Source organism: Fringilla coelebs (genome assembly GCF_963513975.1).
Source record: "Fringilla coelebs genome assembly, chromosome: 6".
NCBI classification, from domain to species: Eukaryota; Metazoa; Chordata; class Aves; order Passeriformes; family Fringillidae; genus Fringilla; species Fringilla coelebs.
In genome coordinates, this window is record NC_140034.1 from 38,413,510 (window position 1) to 38,439,045 (window position 25,536).

Here is a 25,536-nt window from a genome sequence, read left to right on the forward strand (position 1 = left end):
TCTGCCATGGTGATTGCAGCAGGGCCCCAACATTGCTACTCCCACATTTTTCTGATAAGGAGACCCTTGGTGTTGTATTAGGGCTCCTCTTAGGCTAATGGGGAATATTTCAGCCCCTTCTGCTGGACTGTGATAAGCAGGATCTGGATGCTTTCACGAAAAATTGGAGTCTGATATCACTTTATGCAAATACAACAAAACTGCAGTGATTGAACAGGCAGCAATATCCTTCTGTAGTCCTCTCCACCTAACAAGATGCTTCAGTGAATAAAGTCAGGGGAGCTTCCATCCTTCAGGAAAAGATCTAACAAAACTGTTGGATAACCAAGTATGTGCCAGCATCATTCTCAAGTAACTGCTATTTAGCTTTTTACAGACCTAACTCATGTTTTTTTTAACCTTTTTTTGTCTGCATTATTTTTTTGCTGATGCTCACTTCATTGAGGGAGGGGAAAAACTGAGCCTATAAACATTTAGGTTTTCTGCTCCTATTTTGTTGTCCATCTAAAAATTATTCCCACTCAGCACCATCTGCAGTTGTAGAAGCACAAACATTCACCACTTTGCTGTCTTTGTAACAGAGTGGGAAATACAATATTCATTACCCCAGCTAAAGCTATTTTCTTACACTATGAGGTCAGAGGCATTATTTCATGCTGGAGAATTAGGAAGATTAACAAGTTGGGTGGACTGGCCACTTTCTGAACTGAATCACCATTCCAGAATGGAAACTTCAATGGATTTGATATCACCTGCCCACCATCTCTACTTTTGTGGGTGTTGTCACTTGTGTTTAAACACAGCGCAAGCTACAGTGGAATAATAAAAGCAGAAAATGAATTCTCATCGTTGGATCTGCAAACCTTCCACACCAGCTCCCCGTGGATTTCAGGGTGAACGCGCTCCTTTTTTTTCCTGCCGGGATTGCTTTATTGTGTTTTTCAATTTTTAGTAACTCATCTCATGGAGAGAACTGGCAGTGAATCAGAAGTCAGAGTATCCAAATACCTTGGCCCATGAAAAGAGCTGCTCTTGCTTTGCTGCCTGCACACTTTGTTAGCTGATGCAGAGGGAGAGGGTTGTGTGCAGGCCAGCAGTAGAGTTGTCAGGTTTGAATCCCGTGAGAAGCAGTTCAGAGTCAACCATTTCCCAAGAAGTGGTTGAGCTGTGAACATTATATCTGCAGTGTTGTGGGCAGGTGTGATGGCAGCTTGGGTGGGTATATCATGCTGGCCTTGATCCAGCTGGCACAGGTAAACTGGCAGTGACACAGTGTAGTAACTTAAGCACTGTCTTAACACTATTAAATACATAGCTGGGATCTCTGGAGGGCTTGTACAACCCGAGGTGACGTTTCTGTCACTGTATCTTAACTGCAGTTTGCTATCTCTGCTCACTCAATTACCACTCTCGCAGATAAGTCTGTGCTGTGCCTCAGTTCCACATCTGACACGAGCCCAGACCTGCTTCCAAACAGATGTTTCTGAGGACCTGCAGGCCACACAAACATCAGCTGTTGCTGTCTGTAGTTCATGTCTCCTATGCTAACATTAGTCTTTATGATTTACTGGCATTAGCCAACACACACGGAAGGGGAATTATATCTCTTGTAAAGTGGGATTTGCTTTGCACTACAGCACAAAGGCTTCCAAGTTTGGGGCTGTAACTGACCTGTCTTATTCCCTTCTCTGTCACATATGCAATTCTGCTCCCACTCCTCCCCTCTCAAAGTCCTTTCCTGCTATGCCATAGGCCTGGGATTGCCTTGGTTTCTCCTTCAGGCACCAAGAAGTCTAGGGCTGCAAGGCAAGGCATTTTGCACATAAAAGCATGTGCCATGTGCCAGCACAACCATCCTCAGCCGGATGGGGTGCCCAAGGAAGTCTCCAGCATGACCACTTCTGACGTTCTCTTTCTCTGTCTCCTCACAGATGCCAGCAAGGACCATCCACAGCAGCAGGCAGGAGTCATCTGGAGAGTGACAGGAGGCCTATTCAGTATCACCCGGGGAGCTGTGGGGGCCACGCTGGGAGGAGTTGCCTGGGTGGGCAGCAAGAGTCTGGAGCTCACCAAAACAGCTGTGACCAGTGTCCCCGCTGCTGGCGTTGGACTGGTGAAGGGCAGCGTCTCAGCAGTGACCGGCGGCGTCGGAGCTGTGGGCAGCGCGGTTGCCAGCAAAGTCCCTTTCACTGCAAAGAAGAAGGACAAGGCTGACTAATCCCTGTCACGGCTCCCTTCCAAAAGATCAACCTGCCCATACTGTCCCCCTACCCAGCACCTCTTTGAGTTGGAACCAGCCGCTTCAGGGAGGGTCGAGCACCCGAGCAGACTCTCAGCTGCAGTCTGCTCAGCACCGCCTGCCTAGCTCAGAGCTCACAGAGCCACTGTCAATGCCTTTCACTCCCATCACCTACTGGGAACCATCTTTACTCCGAGGACTTTAAAGGCGCGGTTGTCTCTGTCTTGTAGTTTCCTTCCTCCCTTCTTGTTCTTGTAAGCATGGAGGGATGGGAGAAGGCATCAGGCTCCATCTGCCTGGAGGTGAAGGGAGTAACAAGGGATGGGGGGAACTATGCCTGGCTTGAAGTGTGGGTTGTGTAGTCAAATTCAACTTCAGCTGGGAAGACAGCCTCTGAAACACCCCTTCTCTCTGGAAGGTGTGTTTGGGAGGTGTGCCTGGCAGAGAACTGCAGAAGTCCCATCGACACAAAGGAGATATACTGTGAAGAGGGGGAAGCCTCCCTCCTGCCCTGCACCTCTTACCTTTTCTTTGCAGGGCCTATCCCCACAAGCTGCTCCCAGTCATTCTACTCCCCAGCTGAACTGAACCCTTCAGAGAGGGAACCCTCAAGTTCAGCAGAGCAGCTCTGGGTTGATGCCACACCAGAGCATGATACATCCCAGACCATCAACTTCTGCACAGATTTTCTTGGTGAGAGGGAGGAATATGAAAGCTGCTGTATGTTCCCATTTGGGGAAGGAGCAGACACTGGCACTTGCCAGGCCTCTGTGATATTGCAGTACAGGCAGTGATGTTACACAGAGAGACCAGGCCTTTTGTTTGACCCTTGAAGTCCTTCCAGTATCCCACTCTGTAACAAGGGCATTTTGTCTCTTGGCCACACTCACACTCCACAGATATCACTAGTAACCAGGAGCAAGTGTGTTCCCAAATGCCATCCAAATTTTGCTGCAGGGATGGAGGGGAAGCTGAGAGTCTTGCTCTCCCCATGACTCAGCACCCTGGGAGTAGAGGCCTGGGTGTGAGTGGGCTGCACCATGTTGGAGAACACTTCCCAAGGGGCTGAGCATGCTCCAACAGCAGTTAGCCTGCACAGGGCACCAGCAACTCCTCTTCTGCACGCTGCTCCTGCGGCCCCAGCCCAGCTCCTCTAAAGGACCATGTTGCACTAAATAGCCCACCCATAGTCGTAGTGCCGCAGAAACCCAGACACCTGCATCCATCTGAGAGTCACAACCATCCTCAGCCCATGATGCTCAAGGGGCCACATGGCATTGTACCCACACATACAAACACAAACATGCACGCACTCACTCACTCACTCCTTCCAAGGTCCCCTGTAATTCTTGGGATGAGGAAAGCCACAGGCTTCACCGTTAACTGCTGCTCCTGGCTTTGGTGGGTGATTTGCCTAGGTCTGTAGGTGTTGGATGCATAGGCAAGTGAAGCAGTGCTTGTGCTTGTGTATTTTATAAACATGCATCTGTGTTAGCGTGCGTGTGTACGTGTAAGTCCACAGGCATGTCTTCAGCCAGGGAAACAAACCTGTGCCACTGCCACAGAGGAGTTCACGCAGTCATCTCTGGCACTGTCAGCGTATAGTTTTTATATAGGGTCCTGGTCAAAAGAAAAAATCATGTTTTAGAGGATGTTTTGCCCTCTGTTGCCCAAGAGAATAGTTTATTGAAACCAAAGGAATGTGAAAAATCCCCTTTCTCCTGTCTGTGCTGTTTGTTTTCTCTGAGCCCTATCTTTTGGACGTTGAAGCCAATTTTCTTGATCTTCATTTCCCCTTGGAGGTCATTGCACTTCCTGACTGCTCTCTTGTGCTTATGACTTAGACATCAGGGAATATTTAAGTATAACACACACACACCCCCGCCACCATTTTTGCTGAGTGTTCTTGAGCTTGTGATGCAGTTTTCATTCTGACCTTTATTAAATCCACATTTTGGGATGTATGTTGCTGTGTCCCCCTGATAATCATGCTGGTGTTAGTCACTTTCCATACCCTTTGCTAGGTAGCCCTTGCTGTTTGCAGTGGTAAGAAGCTGCTGATCTCCACAGTTTGCTACTCTTGATAGCATGAGAAAGGATCGACTTACATTTTTGTTTCTGAAGAGGAAGCAGCATTTGGTCGGTGTGTGCATTTCCTCACTTTGTGTCCTTTGTTCTGGTGGAGGCCAAGTTGACCCTGACATGCCGGTTTTGTCTCTGAAGGCAGTGGCTTCACAGAAAGATCAGGCCTTGATGTGTGCCTGTACTTTGCTGGGATGCTCGTGGCAGTTGTCAAGGCCAGAAGTCTTGTCTGTTCTCCCTTTGTCTCAAACACCCTGGAAAGCTGGAGGACAGTTCGTACCACATGGATCTCTGCTCACTGCTCTCCCTGAGCACCACTCATCTCTTATTCCAGATCACAGACTGCCTCTGAAGCAAGCTCTAGCCCCAAAGCTGAAAGCTGCTTGCATGTAAGTAGCTGTGTTGTCACCAACCCTCTGAGAAAGATAGCTTCTGGCCAATTGGGACAGAAGAATCTTCTTCCTCAACGTCTCTCCTAGGTCTTGGACAGGAGAAGATAGAATGCAAGAACCTTCAGCAGCCAGCCCTGGGTGGGTGGTGGGAGGCTGATTGTGCTTCTGGCTAAATAGTGTCTCACACAGTCTCTTGTTGGGGGAGGCAGTACCTCCTGCCCAAGCTGTTGTCTGCAGGCCCTGTGTGTACACAGCAGGCATGGCAAATGGGATAAAGATGATGTAAGGAAGGCCACTGGGGCCCCGAGGGTTTCCCATCTTTTTATTTCTTCTCTTCTGTGCATCCTTGCAGGAAATAGAGTAAAGCCTATCATTTGTCTGGAACTGCCATTTCTTTGCAGGATGGCCTGGAGAAGAAGAGATGAGCTGGAGAGGAGAGCTCACAAGCCTAAATTGCTGCTCTTACAGCTGAGCTAAAGGACAGCTTAGGGACCATGAGTAGAAAGAGATCAAATTAGCAGGCAGGGGTAGAAGATTAAATCTACTCCAAAAACAAGGCCTCACACTGCTAAACAAGCGTTCAGGAATAAGTGACTCTCCAAGACGCAAAGGCTTTAAGAAAGTCTGTGCTAGGCCCGCTCAGTTCACCATGGTGACCCAGTCCCAGCCTGCTTTTGTGGGCATTTACAGTGCCACAGCAGAGGGAAAACAGGGTCAGTCTTCCCAGTCTGAAAGTAAAGATGTCTTCTGACAGCTTTGGTTGCAGGACAGTGGGATCTGGATTGGCTGGGGAAGCTGTCGGCTCTTGTCAGATGCCCTGTCTTTCCTCCTCCAGCCACCTGGGCCACCGGTGCAGCCCTTCTTTCACTGCCCATTCATGGTATGAAGGACAGAAACTGTGTTGTGCATAAATCCCATGGCTACTGGATGGGGTAGCTTGGTACAAAATAGGAGGTGGTGGCATCGGGGTAGAGGGAAGGATTAAAGGGAGTTGATACACAGAAGATGAAGAGAGAGTGGTGTGACAAGAGGAGTTGAGTGATGGAACAAGAAAACAAAGACCATGGAAAGAATTTGTTTCTTAGGACAGGCTTTGCAATGGGGTTTGTGCTAGGGAAGAGCACAGAAAGGGCAGTGAGTCAATGTGGGTTTTGGTGGGTGGTGGTGGCACATGCCTGGCTTGTGCCCTGCTTCCATAGTAAGGATGATTGCTAGCAATTCCCATTTAGATAGATCAGTGGATGGTTGAAGCATCAGATCAGCTCCCTTCTTATCACCCACTCTTCCCAAATCTCCCCCAGGCTTTTGTCATGATCTCCCCATGATGAGACTGGGTCTCCCCCACAGTGGAGGTGGGATGTGGCCATGTTCACAGCCCTGTGTCCCACCTTGCCTGGCTGTTCCCTGTGCCCGACAAACATGTCCTGGCTTAAAGGAGACCCACAGGTGCATCCTCTCCTCCCTTTTCCCTGACCTTAGTCTCATTATCCTTTACTTTTTTATCCCTCCCTTAGCTTTTGGTCTTGCCCGTGGATAGAGCTCCCCAAAGCTTTTGGTGAGACCGTCATGAAACATCCACACTCACAGTGTCTCCTCACAGGCAGGGCAGAGGCTGATTGCCCCCGCAGCTCCCCTGGCTGGGAGAGAAGTGCATGTCTTCCACCCCTCTCTGTCCCCTTGAGTTTAGTGTGTGGAAAATCTTAACCTGCTTCTTTTTCTCTGGGTTCCCTTGTTGGCTCTTATCCCTGTGGGTGGGTCATTTCCATGTCTCCATTGCAAAGTCATCCTTGTAAAAACAACAACATGAGTGGGAATATGGAGATGGTTAGAGAGGGCCGCAGAGCCAGGGCCCAGCTCTGCTTCTGTAGGAGCTGAGGAGGCCTTTGGCAACTCAAAACTCTGGCCACGCGGTCCTGTGCACAGTGCTGGGCTCCAGAGAACACTTTTGTTCTTTATCATTTCATTGTCTGTAATTGGTTTCCTACTGAATTTGTTTGCTTGGTTTGTTTTGCAGTGTGTTTCTGGGAATATTCTGCATCTCTGTATTTTAATTACAGTAAAATTTGAGGATAAAAACCGTGATTATGCTGGCTCTTGTTCCTAGTGGGGGGAAATGAGGAGAGGAAGCACAATTGAAGGAAGATGTTAGAGATTCCTTGGGAAATTAGATCTCTCCCCTAAGGGCTCTAGATGAGGCACCAAGCAAGGCAGAATCTCCATCCCTGCTTAAACTAGGACAGAGCTTTCAAGTGTGGTTCAAAAGCCATTTTGCTGCAGGCGCCTTTCCTGATTGGAATGGTAAAAACAGTTTGGATAAGACTTCTAAACTCAATTTTTTGTGTTGGTTTAAAGACCAGTGCATAAGAGGGCTTTCAGGCTGGGGACAGCTGGCCTAGCCCTGAAAGTGGGATCTCAGCGGCTGAAGAGGGGAAATTTTGCCTCTGCAGCCACTGTTCCTTCAGGCAGGTTTGCATAGCCACTTTTCCCAGCTGAGGAAGCAAATTCTCCTCACAGCAGCCTGCTCCTTCTGCAGGAGATGGGGGTTTGACATCCCTCCCCAGGGCTGCAGCGAGCCCCCGTGGAGCAGCCTAACCCTCTGCTGGCTGGCTGGCAGTGTTGGTGCTGGGGGGCACAGCCAGTAACTCCAGGCACCTCATCTGCTCCACAGGCACTTAACACCAGGGCAGAGCCACACAGTGCTCCTGGGAATGCACAGCCCTCAGGGAGGATTGCAGGCCAGTGGCTGGGCAGTGCTGGATCAGCCACAAGACAGGGTGTCCCTTTTACTGGGTCGAGGCCAGGAGCCAACAGCTCAGCATTTGTTAAGTGCTGACAAAAGGATTAATTTAGTAACTAATAACAGGGCAATCAAGCCATTTATTTGGTTGGCAATTTGCTGCCAGCTGCTTGGGAAGAGCAGCACACAGTGCACCAATAAGGCTGTCTGCCGCCACCTCTGCCACCTGCCCCGTTCCTCCATCCTCGCTTGCAGACTCAGCCAGGCAGTGTGGCTTGGGAGGCACCAAGCTGGTGGCAGGAGCAGGTTTGGCAATGACAGGTAGGTGAAGACACCTGGGGACGTGGTCTCTTCCAGGGGCTGCCCCTGTGCCCACTGTGGGGAGGGAGATGAGGAAAGTGCCCATCCCGCAGCAAGTGCATGCTATTCCCTCATTCCTCCTCCCAGAGCTGGAACCACCCATGTAGCCTTGCAGACAGCACAGATGAAGTACAGGTGCTGGAGCCAGGAGCCCTGAGAAGCTCTCAGGTACTTCACACCTTCTCACCTTTCCTGCAGCCCAGCTGGTTTGCCACATTAAGCCAAGTCGCAAAACACCACTAACGAGCTGCTCCTCCAGAGGTCTTTTAGGGGTGAAAGGATGGTGCAAAATCACCTATAGTTACAGCTTTGTCCTGTCTCAGGCAGTGTGTCCCGTCCCCCTGTGTACAACTGCAACACCCAGTCCTCTCCCAAGAAAGAGTGAAGCAAAAGCTGGTGGGCAGCAGAGCTTGGAAGAGACCTTTGGAGAGAAGACCTGCCCAGGTAGGTGGGCTGTGGGTGGCTCAGACACCTCTGGGGCGGAAGCGGGCTCAAAGCTGGGAGCGTGCAGCTGTGAGTAATGTCACAAGTTGTGGTCTCATCTCTCTGTGGGTCACTGCCCTGCCTGGCTCCAGGAGCAACTGGAAAACTGCTGGGCCACTTTTGTCCTCTGTACCCAGGAGACTGGCCCCAGTGGCTTCCCATCTGCAGCTGCTCGTGGTCTGCAGGACATGTCTTGAGGGCTTGACTGTTGGGACTGTGCCAGCTCGGCTGGAGGAGCTGGCCAGCTGTTTCATCAGACAGGGATCAAGTAGACCAGCAATGTTTTGTGTAAGGCCTTCAGTGTTCCTGCCCTGCATGCCTGGCTCCCCCATTCAGCAGCTTTCTGCGTGTCATGGCTGTAGCTGGCATGGAGCTGCCCGATAAATGTGGCCATATCAGACCTCCACACTCGACCAGCCTAGAACATGGCCCTATTTATCTGGCAGCTGCATGCCAGCTACAGCCATGACACCTGCCCAGGCCCAGGTGTCTTGCAGGCAGCAAGCAGCTCATGAAGGAATACTTGTGTATTGCCAGGATCATCTTGTTCATTCATTTTCGTTCTGGCAGTTTCATGACCTGCACCAGAGCATCTTCCCTGTCCTCCAGGGCAGGCTATGCCAGCACTGGCATCAGCACTGTCAGACATGGTGGGGGGCAGCCTCATGGGAATGGGTTCACTCTGCTGGTGCCATTAGCACTCTGGAGTCAGGCACTCCAGCAAGTATCAGGCCCCCATGCAAACCAACAAGTTTTCAGGTCAGTAAATAACCATGGGTTCTTGCTTTTGGCTTAACTGCTTGCATTTTGACACACTTCAGATGCAAACACGCACACGCCTGGAGGCGGCTGCAGCTCCCTGCCACCTGGGGGCTGTGGTGTCTCCTCCCCCAGCCTTGTCCTACCCACTCCCAGCCTCGCTCCCGGCCTCGAAGGAGTCAGGCAAACCAGAAGATGCTGCTTTTTGCCTGGTGATGCATCCACCCCGGTATACTTGCTGAGGTCTTTCAGTTGAAGTTCACCCCCAGGTCAGTTTTATTGCACTTTATTTACAGAAAACACAGAAATAAAGCATTAAATGTGTTGGGCTGTTACCAAATGACCCAATCACTTTTTTCCCTTTTTTTTTTTTTCTTTTTTCTTCCTTTTAGTGGGTTTTTGGCACAAAGAAATATCACAGGTGTTACCAAACAATCATGTAGGAGCAGCTGACCAACTGCCCAGCCCAATAACAGGACTTAAACAGACAGACATGTCGCACTGAGATCAAAAATGAGGAGGTTGTTCCACTTTCGGCTTCCAGTCTAACGTGTTGATTGGGGGCAGGGGGAATTATTCTGGAGGGGATGACACCATTCATAAATTATATTTATATTTACCTCTTACATTGTAAAAGTAAACAGTGCAAAAGTACAGTACCCCAGACACCCTTCGGTTTGGAAAGCTTGAAGGTTGCTTTATACATTTTGTGTGTTTTGTAAACATTGTTACCCATCCAGAGTTCTAGCTCTTGATTGGAGAGACCCAACTCCTCCTGGCATCCAAAATGTACTGAGGGGCAGCAGTCACTTCCCCTGGACTCGGCCTTTGAGATTCCCGCTCAAGGTTTAGTGCAAATTTTGGAGAGAAAAAGACAAGAGAGAGAAAGAGGGGGAAACAAAAGGAAAGAAAATAAAATAAGGCATCAGTTAGAAACAGTACGCATCAAAACCAGGCCCGTTGGGGCTGCCTTAGGAGAAGGGCAGGAAGTCTCTCTCCTCTACCAGGCTGATGGAGAGGTTCTTCAGCTCCTCCTCGGAGCCAGCAGTTTTGTAGCCAAGCTGCGCCAGCACCTGTTGGCAGGCGTGCTGGGTGAACGCCACGATCTCGTAGGACAGACGGAAGCGCCACTTCTCCGCCGTCGCCGCCGAGTTGCGCACTGTCCCGTACTTGTGTTTGGAGGAGGACCTGTCTCCTCGAGTGTTGTTCTGTATCCAGCGCTCGACGTTGCTGTCCATGGGGATGCCCAGGAAATCATAGATCTCCTCAGTCTTTTTCATGGGGTTCCTGGCCAGGTCTTCGTACCGCACCAGCATGTACTTGCCCTTGAGCCACGGTGGCCGGTTGAGGCCGGTGGACACAGAGTTCCAGAAGTCCTCGCACACTGTGGTGAGCTGGGTCACATCCAGGTTGTATGGCTTCCTGCCAGTGCCGTCCCAGATCCTCCACAGCCTGTAGGTGTCTCGGAAGGTCTCACTCCGGGATGCCAGGATCCCCCGGGGGTCCCTCACCAGCTGGATGACCTTCAGGTTCAGCCGTGGGTCCTCCACCAGGGCCCGGAGGTCACTGACCTCGGGCACCCGTACGGTTTTGATGGCAACGTGGCCATGCTCTCTGCAGGACTCAGTGGCCAGCGTCAGGTTCAAGGTCCCACACTTCTTCACACAGTCTCCTTCCTCCAAGTGGAGATCCACAGCTCCCAGGGACTCACATACAGGTGGGGAGCACAGGGCCTTGCTGGCTCCCCTGCGGAAGAGGCGGTCGGTGGTGTGGTTGACGGGCTGGGGCTTGATGTAGTTCTCCAAGAAGTAGAGGTCGCAGTCATACAGGCTCCTCAGCAGGTCTCGGCTGGCGCCCAGCATGACCCGCCTGTCTGTCGTACTCTTGCTCTGGGTCAGCTTTGGGATCAGGGTGTACTGGACATGGTAGAGGGGTTCAAATAAATAGAAGACATCGAAGTGCTGGTTGAACAGCTGCCCGACAAATGAGGAGCCGCTGCGGGTGGTGGCAAGGATGAGAACATGAGTCTTCCTGGAGAGGTTGTACGGGAAAGTGGGATTCTCATCGCACAGCCTGTCAGCCACATCAGTGTCCTGGCTCAGGCTGCAGTTCACAGGATTAGGGATGGGGCAGCTGTGGAAGGACTTGGCAGTGAAGGTCCGGATTGCTGTGTACTGGATTGCAATGGATGCCAAGGCTAGGAGGAGTACAGCCTTCCAGGAACATTGCATGGCTGGTCACCTTCATGGAGCTTCTTCGCAGGTTGTCTTGGTGTCTGCAACCCAACAGAGAATTCACAGGTTGAGCATGGACTGCCTAGTATCCAACTAATGCAGGTACCAACAAATGCCCTCCTAATGTATGTGCATCAGTCATAACCGTGTGAATCCCAGTCACACACTGCTGAGCCCCATTTCAGACAAGAAAAATAACAGGCAAGAGGCTGGCAAGCCTGGAGAAACATGTTCAGCCAGCACTTCAGCCCTGATCCTTCCAGGCAGTGAGTGTACATAAATCTTGTGGCCCATAGCTCACCCCATGCATTGCAGCCCAGGCAGGGGGATGTTAGAACCTGGCAGTGACACCATCTGTCTCCATCCAGCTGCTGCAAACTCTCTTCCCCAGCTGCCTTGTGAGTCACTTGTCACTTGGAACCCCAGTGCAGGAGTTGTGCAAGGAAAGGTCAGGGGATGGTGCTATCTTGTCTCCATCCATTCTGTCCAGCTGTCAGGAAAAGGCATGGCCCATCCAGGCCAGCAACCTCCTGCCTGGGAGAGTGGCAATGTCTTTCCTGGAGCTGCAAACCTCTTTGCACAGAGGTCCAACAGCCAGCTCGGTCTGTCAGCCTCTGGGGACGAGTGCAGCAAGAGCTGTGCCCTCAGCAATGAGCTCATGGGGCTGGTAAGATCCTGCTCCACTCTGGGATTCAGGGCTCTCCTATTCTGAGCACCAGAGGGGAAAAACAATACTACAAAGGAGGAAGCATGCAAAACTGAATCTCTTCCATACTCTATTGCCAATCAGGGCAGTAGCCCTTGGCATCAGGGATGGGTGCACAGAAGAGTGGGGCTGTAGTTGCAAAGAACAACCTCAGTGGTGCTAGCCTTGCCTTGCTGCTGCCAACACACAGGCAAGGGTAGGGGAAACTGAGCAGGACTGTTGGATGGGATGCTCAGGGACCACGATAAGGGGGGAGGACCTGTCATGCCTGGGGAGCTGCCACATTGCTGGGAGGGGATGTAACTGTGGTGGTGCTTCAGTATTCCCCCTGTTCACTAACCAAATAATGTTCATGGACTGCCTGCTGCTCTCCAAAGCGCAGACATTTCAGACCCACACACTATTCGTCTCAGGGGATCGGTGGGGCTGGGAGACGGAACATAGAGGATGCATCCCAGAAACTCCAGACAAGCTAAAACACCTGTGTGTGGGAGACACACCAGTATAAGCAATGGTTTTGAAGCTCCCCTGCCCCCATGTTCCCTTGCCCATCTTCCTTCCATGTCTCTCCTCCCACAGTGTGATATATTCACCTGTCCATCCACCTCTGGCAAACCAAGGGGACAAGACTCAAGTATCTCTGTTCCTCGCCCAGCAGAGCCCACTGTATCATCACTGCCATTGCTTCCTCTTGCCTGCTCTCTGTGGGTCCCCAGGGAGAACAACATGCTGGCCCCAAGCTCATGCTGAGTGCCTGGTCCCCTGTTCAGCCCCAGCACCAGGTCACTGTGGGTGGGACTGTCAGAGCCAGTGCTGTTGCTGCTTGTACAAGGTCTCTGAGGGAGACCAGTGGGCCAGCGATGGATTTCAGCATGTAAGGGCTGTTATAACCCAGAGCACATTGAAATCCCTGATGGGCTTGGGACAGCACAATGTTCCTGCTGTGTAGTCCCTGCAGAGTCCATAGCAGCTGCCACGATGTGTTTTTTCCATGTCCTCAATATGTTCCACACCCTGGGGAGACCCTGTCAGCCAGCAAGTGACACCAGGAGGGCAGGTGAGACCTGCAGGTGAGTAAAAAAGCCTTGCTTTTTTAAAATTAATATTTTTATTGTTTACTGATTGTCCCAGCTGATTTGTGGAGGCAGGAAGCTTCAGAAGCTATCAGCTCCAGAGACCTCTCTGGGACTGGGAGGCGGGTTTAGAGCAGGACCCCAGGACAGGGGGGCTGGCACAGCTGTTGCATGCAGCTGCCCACTAGCACTCCCTGTGTCTGTGCACTAAGAACTGTGCTTTAGATCCAAAATGATGCTTTGAATTCAGGTTGCTTTCACCTGGACTGCTGCCTACCAAGGACTGTGGCACATGGCTGGAGGACTGAAGTCAGAGATGCTTGGCTGTTGCTGCTGCTGGATTTGGGTTATCCACCCTGCAAAGGGGAACTTCAACCCCAGTGTCCACATGGGATATTCTGTCCCTTGAATAAAGTGTTTTTCCAGGTCTGGTAAGGCAGAACAGGACAGGAGAGTCCCTGCTGGCATCTCCTGGCCCAAGTGTCTTCTGCATGCATCCCCAGGTAGTGGGAATGCTTTCCTGCTCTCTAGTGATAGCCAACCACACTGCATCCCTCACACACCACCTGAATTCCTACTCTTTGCTTCATTGCTGATGGATGCTGGAGCAGATGAGACTCAGATTGTCCTGGTTATAGCAGAAAACTGCTACCAGCTCCCCAAAAAAGGCAAACCAGAGACGCGATGCCTTCTTGGTCTCAATTCCCACCAGATCACTCACCGGCTGTGAGCATTTCAGCTTCTCCACCCATGCTGACCCATTCCCCTTTGCAATGTCCCAAGTGGCAGAGGGGAAAAAATGGGGCATTGATTCACCTCCTTGGCTGAGCAAGTGCTAAGCCACAGCTCAGCTTCAGCCTTTGCTGCCCCTTGACATGTGCCCTGCCCATCTGCTGAGCTGTAGCCAGGGAGGGGAAGGTTTTGGGAGAATGCTTTCCTCCCTGATGTCTCATCTGTGGCCTTTAAAGCCAGCCAGAGCCTCCTCTCACCTCCCAGCTGGCTCTTCTGCCTCCTCCCATCACTGTCTGTCCCTGAGGGGCTGCAGTTCCTGCTCAGTCCAGCCCGGGGCTTCAGGGACAGTGGCCACTGGCAGCTGGGTGCTCTGGAGGAGCTCCCGGGGCAGCAAAAGCACATGGCACCTGGGACTGCCAGGACAACTGAGGATCACTTTTACTCCCACTGCCCCTTGTTCATCTGTCAGACAGAGCCAGGCTGGTGTGACCACCTGCCAAGGTGGAGCTGTGCCGGGCTCCACATGGCTCGGAGGGGCCGGCTGAGCAGCGGCTGCAGCCAGCCTGCTCCAGGAGGATGTGTCCTGCACACAGGCACAGCAGGACAGCTGCTCACACTCCCATTCCTGTCCTGAGGAACCTTGTTCTTAAATTGGCCTGATAGCCAGGGTCAGCAGCTCAGACAGCAGCTGAGAGAGGGCCATGCCCACATGGAGCTGCATCTGAGAGTCCTGTGTGAGGCATGGATTGTTTTGGCTCCTCAGCCCCAGACCATGGGAGTCACCTGATACGCTGGCCTCCTAGATGTTTCTGTGCTAGAAGTGTTCTCAGTCGAAATCACCCTCTGCTCTGTCTCCAGCTCAGCTCCACCAAAGATGATGAGCAAATGCAGCCCAAGGGTGGGAGCTGAGTTCAGTGTGTCCCTCCAGGCAGTGGGGACTATGAGATGGAGCATGGGGTGGGGGTACATCACTCACACCTTCCAGCCCCTGGCACTGTGGTACGGCAAGAGGCCTGCCACAAGGCACATGGGCTCTTTTGGGACTGTGCCGGGGCCACCACTGCCCCTTTCTAAGCCCTAACCCCCTTGTGGTCACGGCATGACAGATGGCACTCTGCTGCCTTGCCTGCATTTCTGTGCAGCTGCCTGCAGTCGCACTGGGACCAGACTGTCCACAAGGGATACACAGCATCCGGCAACCGGCTCTAAGTGCAGCAGGAGGCCAGCCAGGGCCTGGCACAGGGACAGGAGCATTGTCTGTGTGAAGAGGAAGGTGCTGAGCCTTTCCTCTACCCTGCCCCACTTCCCGCAGCCTTGAGCCTAGAGGAAGGGAAAGGATGGGCGCAGGCAGCGCAACCTCCCCCACGCTGTGCACCTGCCAACAGCAGCGGATGCGTGATCACCTGCCTTCCTCTTCCTCCTCCTCCTCGTCCGCTGACTCCCAGCACTGCTCTGAGGGAGATGAGCAGGCAAGAAGCCAGCAAGACAGCCCCAGAGTGCCGGGGAGATCGGAGGTGATGAATTAAGCTGAATGGCATCTGTGAGTCACCGGTGGTGCGGTGCGGGGAGCATGGTGCAGCAGGGACCGGGGGCTCCTCTTCTGGGCATGGTCTTCCTAGGTTTGATGGGAATTACCTGCTTTTGGAGCCATGCAGCCAGGCCGTGGCACTGAAGGCTGCACTGGCAGCTGAGTTCAGGTGCTGTCAGGCAGGCTGGAGTCCATGGGGAAGTTGCAGGGGTCAGTTACCACTCACAGGTCTGCTCCACTCCAAAAGCAGCTGGGTGTTACGCAGGGCAGTGCCTCACGGCACTGTGGCACACTCATCCTCGTGGAGCACTCCCACAGCATCTCCACACGGGCAGCTCCTGCCCCAAGCCTTCCCCACCGGTTCCCTTGCTCCCCTGAGGTGGCCGTGTTCAGGCAACTCAGGGGTGATGGCAGCTTTAGGCAGGACCCTTGCAGTTACTGCTACTGCTGTTCTGAAGGCTCTCTCACAGGGCAGTCAAAAAGAACCCTGCTCTTTTTGGTTGCCTTCCAGGCTGTCCCTCTCTCTCAACAGCTCCCCAGAAGCTGTATCCTCAGCCAGGCTGGGCACATCCTGAGCTCCCTTTCCACTGTCAGGGAAACCTCTCTGCTTCCCCATGGCAGGAAGGGAAAAGGTGTGAGGGTCTGTGCAACAGAGGTGCCTGCTCCAGCCTTTGCAAAAGCCCTGGCACACTGGAGGAGTGCCTGAGCCTTGCCAGTTCTTCCCGCAGGCCTGCCTGGTGCCAGTCCACCTACCGGCACCCTCTACCCCCAAAACTGATTCCCGCCAGCAAGGCTGTTTCCATGGAAACGGCAGAGTGACTCAGGACTTTGGGACCAGCTGGAAAACACAACTGTGAGCAGTGATCGCCTGAGAAGCGCCGGGCCGGGGTCTCAGTGCCAGGCAGAGGGGTGGATGACTGCAGGAGTGGGCAGGGCTGCCTGCCCACCTGCCCACACGCCGGGCACAGGCACACCGGCACAGAGGAGCGCACCGCACACCCTGCACAAGGCCGTGAGTTGTAAGGCAAAACCCCTCTCCTGACACAAGTGAGACTGCAGCAGGCTCACCAGGGGACACATCCCAAAATGTGACTCATGACAGACAACCCCTCTCCCCCCTTTCCCTCCCCCCACCCAGAGACTCATGCATGCGTAGTCACCCAGAGAATTCATAGCACCAACTTCAGCGCCTGCTCAGCCCTGCACCTGCACCTCTATCCCCTGCCCAGCATGTAACACCCCTGCATGCCCTGCCCAAAGCAGTATGGCTGGTTGAGGGATGCTGGAGGGGACAAGTGGCAGCCAGCACACAGGACTTTCAACAGGGAATCAGTCTCTTTCCCACTGGCACACAGCATACACATTTTCAGTTAATTAATCACTATCAAGTAATGCCAACCCCAGCCGGTCCCAGAGTTTTCTTATCGCAACATCCACCTGTACCTGTTTATCCCTCATCCCCACCCAGCCAGCAGCTCCCTCCTGCAGCCCCACTACTCCCCACCTCACCAGCCAGGCACAAAAGTCAAGTCACAGGTTTGCAAAACAACTCTCAGCCAGTGACCCACTGGTAAGGGCCCTAACACATCCCAGCATTCTCCCACTGAGCAAAGAGTTTATCCTGTACAACAACATTATGGCCACTGAGGCAGGAAAGACAGGCTCCTGGTGGGGTGCAAGCACCCACTTGGTCGCAGTGGCTTAGTCATGCTGTTAGCTCTGCAAGGGCTAGCGGACACAAAACACGCCTGTGGGCCACCCAGCCTGGGCGCTGGCTGGCGGCACCCCACACTCCCCACAGGAAGGAGAGACCACTGAGAAAACCAGCGCTGAGCTGTCCCCTATCCCCTACTTGACTTGACCACCACAGACACGTGAGCAGGGCTGGTCTCTGCCCCCACGCTCCCCCCTCAGCAAGCCCCACCAACATGAGATCCTGACGTTGTGGAGATGAATTTTCAGCCTTGCCTCCTCTTCAGCCGTACAGGATTAGAGCTTCCCTAGAGTCACAGCTCCAAATGCCAGCTGGGACTTGTGCCCGCCACCTTCCTCGGGTGCCTCACCGTGTGCCAAGTGGAGGTGCTTTGTGCCCCCAGACTCATTCTGCTCTTGCATTCATCACCTCCTGCAGCACTTTTCTTATGATAAGGCACAGGGCTCCTGTGCTCAAAGCCACCCTGGCATGTCCCCTGTTCCTCTATCTCTGTTCTTTCCCTCTGCATTTCAGAAGGACCGACACATCCTTTAACACCATAAGATTACGGCTCGCTTTGACCAGCACTTAAACAATCACAGGACTTTCAACAGGGAATCAGTCTCTTTCCCACTGGCGCACAGCATGCACATTTTCAGTTAATTAATCACTATCAAGTAATGCCAACCCCAGTCGGTCCCAGAGTTTTCTTATCGCAACATCCACCTGTGCCTGTTTATCCCTCATCCGCTGAACTGCATCTGCCTCTTCCCGAGGATGCGAACGCCTCGGTAAACCAAATACAGGGGGTTTTGTGCTCTTTGCCTTCCCCTGAGCCATCTACCAGCCTGCTGGTGCCTGCTCACTCGCATAGCATTCCCTGGCAGGAGCTGGGAAGGCTCTTTTGGGATGAACGCGCTCATTCACCACCTCAAAACACTCTTTTTGCAACGTCCCTAACCCACGGCCGCGTCAAGAGCCCAAATCGCGAACCGCACAGCTTTCCCGTAGGATTGCTCCATGCTATGGCGTGCTTGCACCCCGCTCTGCGAGGTCTCCTCGTCAGCCTGCGTCCTCTCGGCAGGTTTCTCAGACCGCCTGGAGGTCTGACAGCAAACGCCGGGGCATTTGCTCCGCCGCCTGGCGCGGCTACGCGGCCGGGCAGGGCATCTGGCCTCCCTGTGCCACCGGGGACTTACTCACTTGCTCCAGGCGCAGCTCCTCGCCCAACAGCAGCCCAAGTTTCGCGGCAGCTCGTTCCCCCGGGGGTCTGGGGCCAGGGCTGCTGCGCCCCCGCCGCTAAGGCAGCCCCGGGCGGCGGCTCCCCCTGGGCGCTCGCAGCCCGGGCCGGGGTCCCGCCGCAGCCAGGCTGGGCACCAGCGGGAAAAGTCCTTCCCGCCGCTGCGGGCGACGTCTCGCCGCCTTGGAAAGTTGGTGGCGCGGAAAGGGTTACGAGAGAGTCCCAGCCCGCCGCCCCCGGGCACCCCCGCCGATCTGCGCCGCTCTCCCCCCACCGCCGGCGCTCCTTACCTGGCGGAACGCCCCGGCGGGCTGCCCCCAGCATCCCCGGCCGCGGATCCTGGGGCGGGGGACGCCGAGCCCGGCCCAGCCCGGCCCGGCCCGGGGGCGGCAGCCGGCGGAGCTCAGCGGGCGGCGCTGCGGGGGCTCATCCCTGCCCGCGCTGCCGCCCTGCCCTGCCCTGCCCGCGCGGGCACCCGCCGAGCGGGGCCGCCTCTCCACGCCCTCCGCGCCGGGCGAGGGGCGGGCGGTGAGGGGGCTGCGCCGCTTCCCTCCCTTCCTCCCTCCCTCCCTCCCTTCCTCTCTCCGGCCGGCAGCGCGCACGGGCGCACGCAGCGCAGCGCCAGGCACCGGCATCGGCTCCGGCCGAGCCTCCCCTCCGCTGCGCGCCGCCCCGTGCTGCCCGCGCCGCGCCGCCCGCACACCCCAGCCCGGCCGCCGGGCTCCCCGGCTTTGCCGGGCAGGAAACTCCCCTTTCCTTATTTACCTCCCCGAGGCGCCCGGCCGGAGCGGCCAGAGCCCCTCCCGTCGCGGGGGCGGGAGGGGGCCCGGTGAGGCTCCCCCCGTGAGACGTGTCCCCCAGGCTGGGTGCTGATAGGGACAGGGGATCCCTGCGGACCGGCTGGACGCAGGGCAGAGGGTCCCTCACACCTCCTCTCGCCCCACTGCTCGGGCACCGGCGGCCCCTCGGGCCCTGCCGGACTTAGTAGTGATGATGGTGCACATTCATCCCCGCGTTTTCCGGTGGCCTTTGCTCATCAAAAACAATATTGTCAGGGGGACTGGTTCTCCAGCGCCAGGAATCCTCCCGGTGCCACCTAAATCAGGGCTCACCGCTACGAGCAGTGTCCAAAACCATCCTCAGTGGTGCCAGTGCAAAGATACTGGCAGGTGATGGCACCTTCCCACCGTCCATCCCACCTTGGAAGGTGGGACAGGACAGAGGAAAAGAAGCATGGGACTGTGTCAGAGCAGCTGAAGTGGCTGTGCTCTGACAGTCACATTCCTCCTTCTGCTTCTGTTCGACCCCTAGAAACAGGTCAGACATTTACTCTTGGCAACTTCTGAATGTTTAGCGCTTGCCAACTAAACTGCATTTTTAGCAGTTTAACTGCAGCTCTGCTGAAATGGCAGCTGCCAGCAAAAGACAGGTTATGATCCTGGAGATGCAACAATGGATATTCATTTTTTATATCCCTGTTTTATTTGAGGCATGTTTGGAGCTGCCTGGGCACTGGGCACAGCAGTTTTCTTCTTACACCCACATGAGCAACATGCATCTCCTGAAAAATCCTGAGCTCTGCAAGGAGCTGCCTCTCCAGCTGAGGGGTTTCCAAATCTTTACCTCTGACTCTAGGATTTGCAACATGTAACTGTGGGATCACAGGACCAGCATGTTCAGCAGCCGCTCGGCACTACCCTTGGCAGAGAGCAGGCTACGAGTAGCAGTGGGGCCCAAGTCTCTGCGCTGCGCTTGTCTCAAGAGAAGAATAAATCCCTGGGAACACTGGGCTCGCCTTCCACTCTCAGAGGCCTGCCAGGCTGCCACAGTGAGTTCAGAGCTATGAGATTGCCTTTAAAACTCGGGAAGCACAACAGCAGATTGTCACGTTTGTTGTTCAGCATTTTGGACTTACATTTGCTGTTTTAGGAGTACTCAGATCTTGTGTGTCCAAAAATACTGGTGTTTCTCAAGTTTTTTACAATACCCTGACAGCCCTAGCCCTCTTAATCTAATTTTAGAAAACTTTGTAGGGATTTTTTATTTATAAACAGTTGGTGCTTAAATATTATTTCCCTCACCATAGCAACAGCTCCCCATTGTAGCATTCGCTATACAGTGCTGTTGCATTGGTGTATCCCTGTTTTGAATGAGAAAGCCCTGAAGCCGCTCTCTCTCGCTTGTTTTCCTACACCTTGCAAAGGACAAGGACTGAGGCTCCTGCCTGTCTGACTCTTCCTGGAGCTGGGAAAGAGCCATGCCACCAGCTGCTGCTGGAAACAAGCCGGTGGCCCTGGGGTTTCTGTTGCTGGTGCTTCTCAGGTGATGTGCTGGCCTTCCTGCTGATTCATTTGCCATGGTGTAGCCCACCCGGTATCTGTGCAATGGCCCCAAGTGCCACCCTTGTGTGACTTACAGGCCTTGGACAGCTCTGGGTGCCCATGGCATGCACCTGACCTGTGCTCTCACTTAGCTGGCACCTCCAGCGAGCCATGGGGAGCAGCTGCAAGCCGGCATCCAGCTGGCCCACAGCCATGGCTGTGCTCCACTCCCACTGGGGGCCAAGTGCAGGAATGGCAGGATTTCAAGAAGTTTGGCCAAAGGGGGTATAAACCAATCCAGGGACCAGTGCCAGGAAGAAATCAAGGGGCTCGCAGTAAGAATATGAGACCTGCATGCTTCCCAGTCTTTCCAAGGAGTCAGGGTTTGCTCCTCTCTTACACATCACTGAGACTGCTCTAAAGTTCATCTGCAGAAATCCAGGGTGTCCCACAACTTGGAACAGTCCCACAGATACTTGGACTCATACCCACAGGTGCTGTAGAGGCTGTCTCATACGAAAGAAAGCAATTTGAGAGAATAGTGCAAAAAAATGAGGAATAAAACCAGAGTTGAAGGAGAAACAGATGTTTCTGATTATTTCAGCTGGGCATGATCATGTTTTCTGATGCTGCCTTGGTATTTTAAGTGTTAATCTAGAGAGATGCTGTTTCTTAGTACATATTTACAGCTCTCTATCTCTGACTGTTAAGTATTAAAATATTAATTAGGCTCTGTGGTATGTGTTTGTGGTCAGTTTGTTTTCAGAGGGAAGGACTGCTGTGGCTGTACCTCACCCTCATCAAGAAAATTTGGTTCTGTTTAAAAGGCATCATTTTTCCCCTCTGTGGCTCCAGGCAGGAGAGCAGAGACACTGCTGGTGACTTGGTGAGTCAAGTAAACTCACCTTGTAAATTTTCATCTGAGCCAAAATGCAGTTTGAAAATATCCAATTTCCATGCTCTTCAGCAACAGATTTCTGCAAAGGGTTTGTATTTTCTTCTCTAAAGGTCAAAAAAACCTACGTTAACAACATGTTTGGGAATATATGTAATAAAATATCGACATGGCTGTTAAGGTGATATGAAGGTTACCGTTCTAATCACTCCAAATTCAGTCGGGAGCACAGTTATGATTCCGTCAGTAACCTGGCCACGTTACATACCTCGCATATCCCGCAAAACGGCCGTAACATGAAGAGCAATTCATTAGGGCACGTACATTTAAAGGCAAACTAATAGAAAACATTATTTGTGTGCTTAAGCACGGCATTTTGCAAGTCCGTGTCAGACGGCAGTGAAGTGTTTGTAAGCCCACCTGCGTGCTACGGGTTTTCTCTGCCGGAGGAGGGGAGGCTGTCCCTGGGCTGCAGTACCAGCAGCCGCTCCGGCAGCAATGCAGGAGCCCTCCCGCCTGGATCAGGCTTTCCATGCCGGAGGAAGCGCCTCTCTGGAAGGGCCGAGAAGGTAAAAACTTTGCCGCCGTCCCCGGAGGATGGGGAGGTGTGTGGCACAGGAGGAGCTGCTGTTGGCTCGCTGGCGGCCGGGGCATTGCAGCAGGCTGGGAGCCGCGGGAGGGCTGCGGCGAAGCGGGGCTGCCGCTGCCTTCTCCCCGCCCTGTGGCTCCCTTTGAAGGGCTGGAGGGTGCAAACCTCCCTCCGAGGAGTTTCGGAAGTCTGCCAGCGCCCCATGGGGTTACTGAAATCCTTCCTAAGCCCCGCAGGAGCGCCAGCCGAGATTTCTCGCGGAGTGATTTTTTTGATACTTTGATCTTAAGGGACCCAGACTGGAATATTTTGGGGACACCTGACTTTCAGAAAATGTTCTTTCTCATTGGCCTTCATGTAGAAGCTTTAACAAAATACTCGACACTTATCGTGCTTCTGAAGTTTAGAAGGGGAGATAAACAGCTCATGCTATAATCCCTTCTCTTGAGCAGCTTATAAATTCTGTGCGTGCAGGAGTGGCAATGTCCCAAGGATGTGTTTATTTACCCCGGCCTTTCACTCCCCCTTCCTCTTCAGTTTGCCCTCCCAAGAGCCACAAGAAGTCAATATAACACGTAAGGTAAAGGAAATGGATGAGGACAAAAGTAACTGCCTCAGTGTTACGCAGTCACTTTGACATACTCACAGAATCGTGGCTACAGATCAGTTTTAAATTGCTGAGCAGGCGTGGTGGGAGAGATTCTCCTCCTCTCTACAAAAATAAACTCAATCAACCCCTCATTTGTAAAATCCCAGATTTTCGGTGCCAAATAGTGATGGTGGCTGTGGGTGACAGGCTACAGCCTTGTACCCAGTAATTCCTGCACCACAGCTGTCAGCATGGGCACACCTTTGTCTCAGGAGAGATGCCTTTGCTGCTGTGAGTGAGTTGTTCCAGAGCTTGATGTGTGTGATGGTGAAACATTCCCCTTATTTCTAGGCTGGAGACATTGAGTTTTGGCTTCCAGCCACTGGATCACATTATGCCTTTGCCTATTAGATTAAAGAGCTATCTACTATCTGAACTATTTCTCCTGTGTAGGTATTAATAGATCATGATCAAGGCACCTCTTAACCTTCTCTCTGAGAAGTTAAATAGACTAAACTTCTTTATCTCTCGTACTGAAGCAGAGTCTTCTGGGCTTTTAGTGATTCTTGCTGGTCTCTCCAGCCTGCCTGATGTCTGTTTGAAGGCACACACCCACAAGCACAGAGAGCGTCTCAGGACTGACCGTGAGAGCAGCTGTGCTAACTCAGCTGAGGATCCTGCCTTGGCTCAGCACACCTGCTTAGCACACTGTGACCCATAACAGCCTGGGCTGGTCATCCCAGCATCCCATCTTACTCCTGAGAAACCTCCCTGGAAAAAGTCAAACCTTATAAGCTCCTGGGGTCTGCCTTACTCCTAGCACAGAAAATAACATAAATGGGACACAGTGCAGTTCTCCCCCAGCTTTCCTCAGCCCCCAGGTCATCCCTCCCAGGCCTGTTCCCACCTCCCTTGAGGCTGAGGTCAAGAGGAAAATCATCTACTGCTGGAGACCCCAAGCCAGTGTCAAAAGCAGTATTGAACTTACACAAGTCTTTGTATTTTTGTTTTCTTCTCTTTAAAGGTGTATTTCAGGTGCTAAATATGCCCCATAAATCATGCTGTATCCAAGTCAACACTTTTACTCAGCCTGTATCTTTTGTAGTCCCATTTCCTTGGGAGTTAGAAATACAGTAGTAACTTTAGTGCTGCTTCTGGTGTTTTTAATAAAATTCATTCACATAGTATGAATCTGCAGAGAGGTTGGGTGTGAATTTACCAAGACACTCCATATTTCACTGGACTGAAAAAGGGGGATTTGTGAAAGTGTCAGTGGGGATTGAAAGCCTTGTTAAAGAGCAGTTTGTCTTTTTGACAACCTACACCCCTTCCTAACCAGTCCTGGGCTGCTGCCTCCCTGACAGCCCACAGAGCCTTCCTAGCTGCCTCACAGAGGTAGAAAAAACCCTCAGAAACTATCTCTCAGAAATCCTTGGTGGCATCAGGTACATGGGTTGCTTTGATCCCAGAACAAATGACAGGTCTGTCAAAGCCAGCCACGAGCGCTGCCTTCGTGCCATGCCAGGGTAAGGTGCTCTACATTCACACACTCACATGTCCTGAAAATTCCTGTCAGGGACTGAAGAGCGGGGGTCATTCAGTCATGGTGCAAGACAGCAAGGTCTTACGGAGGGGAAGGTGACTTTGTGATACAAAACCTCTAATGTATTTCCCCATTCACGTTCTCTTATGTACCAACACCAAGATGTGTGTCCCCAAGGGACCTCCAGGATCTCTGTGACCCAGAGGACAGGAAATGCTATTTGCTGGGTCCCATCTATGATTCCTGCCTTTCTCTTACTGGGAAATCCTGAACTAGATTTTTTGACAGATATTGTCTGTCTGTTCAGAGTTGTCTTTTGCAACTATGTTCCTACTGGGTTAACAGGAAGTAATAACATGCTGCTGTCTTCTGCTAACACAGCATTTGTCCTGAGGCTTATCAGACCTGGGATTGGTGGTGCTCTGCTTGACTAACTGGAAATGCATCCTTGCTTATGAATACAGCCCTTCTTTTTGCCCCCATTCTGCTTTCCCCCCAGTTCATGCACACGAGTTTGCATTTGTCTAGCATCCATACCAGCCTTTGTATTTCCATTAAAAGACTCTGGAAGGACTAAGACAGGGAACAGCCTGCCACCTGCTAGGCCTGGATGCCGTGTGTCCTGTGTGTAGGGGGAAATGAGAGCCCCTCCTTGTGAACTGCCAAGGCTGGGATGCTGGCCTGAGAGGAAGGCATAGGCTCTGCTGGCTCTTAGAGCAGCTCTGTCTCAGTATTCAGGCATTTTGGGTCAGATTATTTTCCCATGTTGGGAAAAAGGATGCAAGGTCTTGGATTGTACGTGGTGCTGTTTGTTACTTGCAGTGCTTTGGGGGTTTTTAAGTTGCTGTGAGGTTGGTACGGCCATGACCACCACATTTGATAGGGATCCCCACAGAGCAGAGACACCCTGAGAGGAACTGGTCAGTTCCCAGGGAAAGTGTGGAGGCTGCTGCATCCTGTCTGCAGTATTTGAAACTAGAGAAAAGTCTGACTGGAGGGCTACAGTTCTGTCCTGAGATAGTTTTGCCTCTATTCCAGCTCAGGGATTGCACTGGTGAGGGCATGTTTGCCATAAGGGCTCAGGTGTTTGCCCAGGAAGGGGCTGCTGGCTTGGCCATGCAGCAGCAGGAGGTGATGGGACCCGCTGTGTCCCCAGCCCTGACCCCAAGAGGCAAGCACTGTCTCTGGCAGAGTGCCCAGGGCACTGGTACAGGAGCATCCCAGAGCTGTGTCCCTGCTGGAGAGCCGGGTGTGACCCATGTCCCCGGCATGCACAGCATCTGCTCCACCTCCCCAGCCCTTCTCATGTGGTTGTCCCACTTCCGCAGAACCTTAAATTAC

The 25,536-nt window shown here is 52.9% G+C and overlaps 2 protein-coding genes across 2 annotated transcripts in view; one reads left to right on the top strand and one right to left on the bottom strand.

Annotated features, from left to right (window-relative positions):
• LOC311154611 (transmembrane protein 263-like) overlaps positions 1 to 6,769 on the top strand; it is a 201,884-nt gene extending 195,115 nt beyond the window's left edge. The window contains exon 3 of the mRNA XM_084207260.1: positions 1,932 to 6,769. Within this exon, the coding sequence (XP_084063386.1) occupies positions 1,932 to 2,218 (287 nt within the window). The 3' untranslated portion in view covers positions 2,219 to 6,769. The remainder of the gene's footprint in view (positions 1 to 1,931) is intronic.
• A 2,712-nt stretch (positions 6,770 to 9,481) lies between these two features.
• Positions 9,482 to 18,719, bottom strand: CHST1 (carbohydrate sulfotransferase 1). Its single transcript, XM_084207762.1, has 2 exons — positions 18,549 to 18,719; positions 9,482 to 11,327 (listed from the first exon to the last, which is right to left on the bottom strand). The coding sequence occupies exon 2, from the start codon at positions 11,281 to 11,283 to the stop codon at positions 10,024 to 10,026; it is 1,260 nt and encodes a 419-aa protein (XP_084063888.1). The 5' UTR covers positions 11,284 to 11,327; positions 18,549 to 18,719; the 3' UTR covers positions 9,482 to 10,023.
• Between the last annotated feature and the right edge of the window lie 6,817 nt (positions 18,720 to 25,536).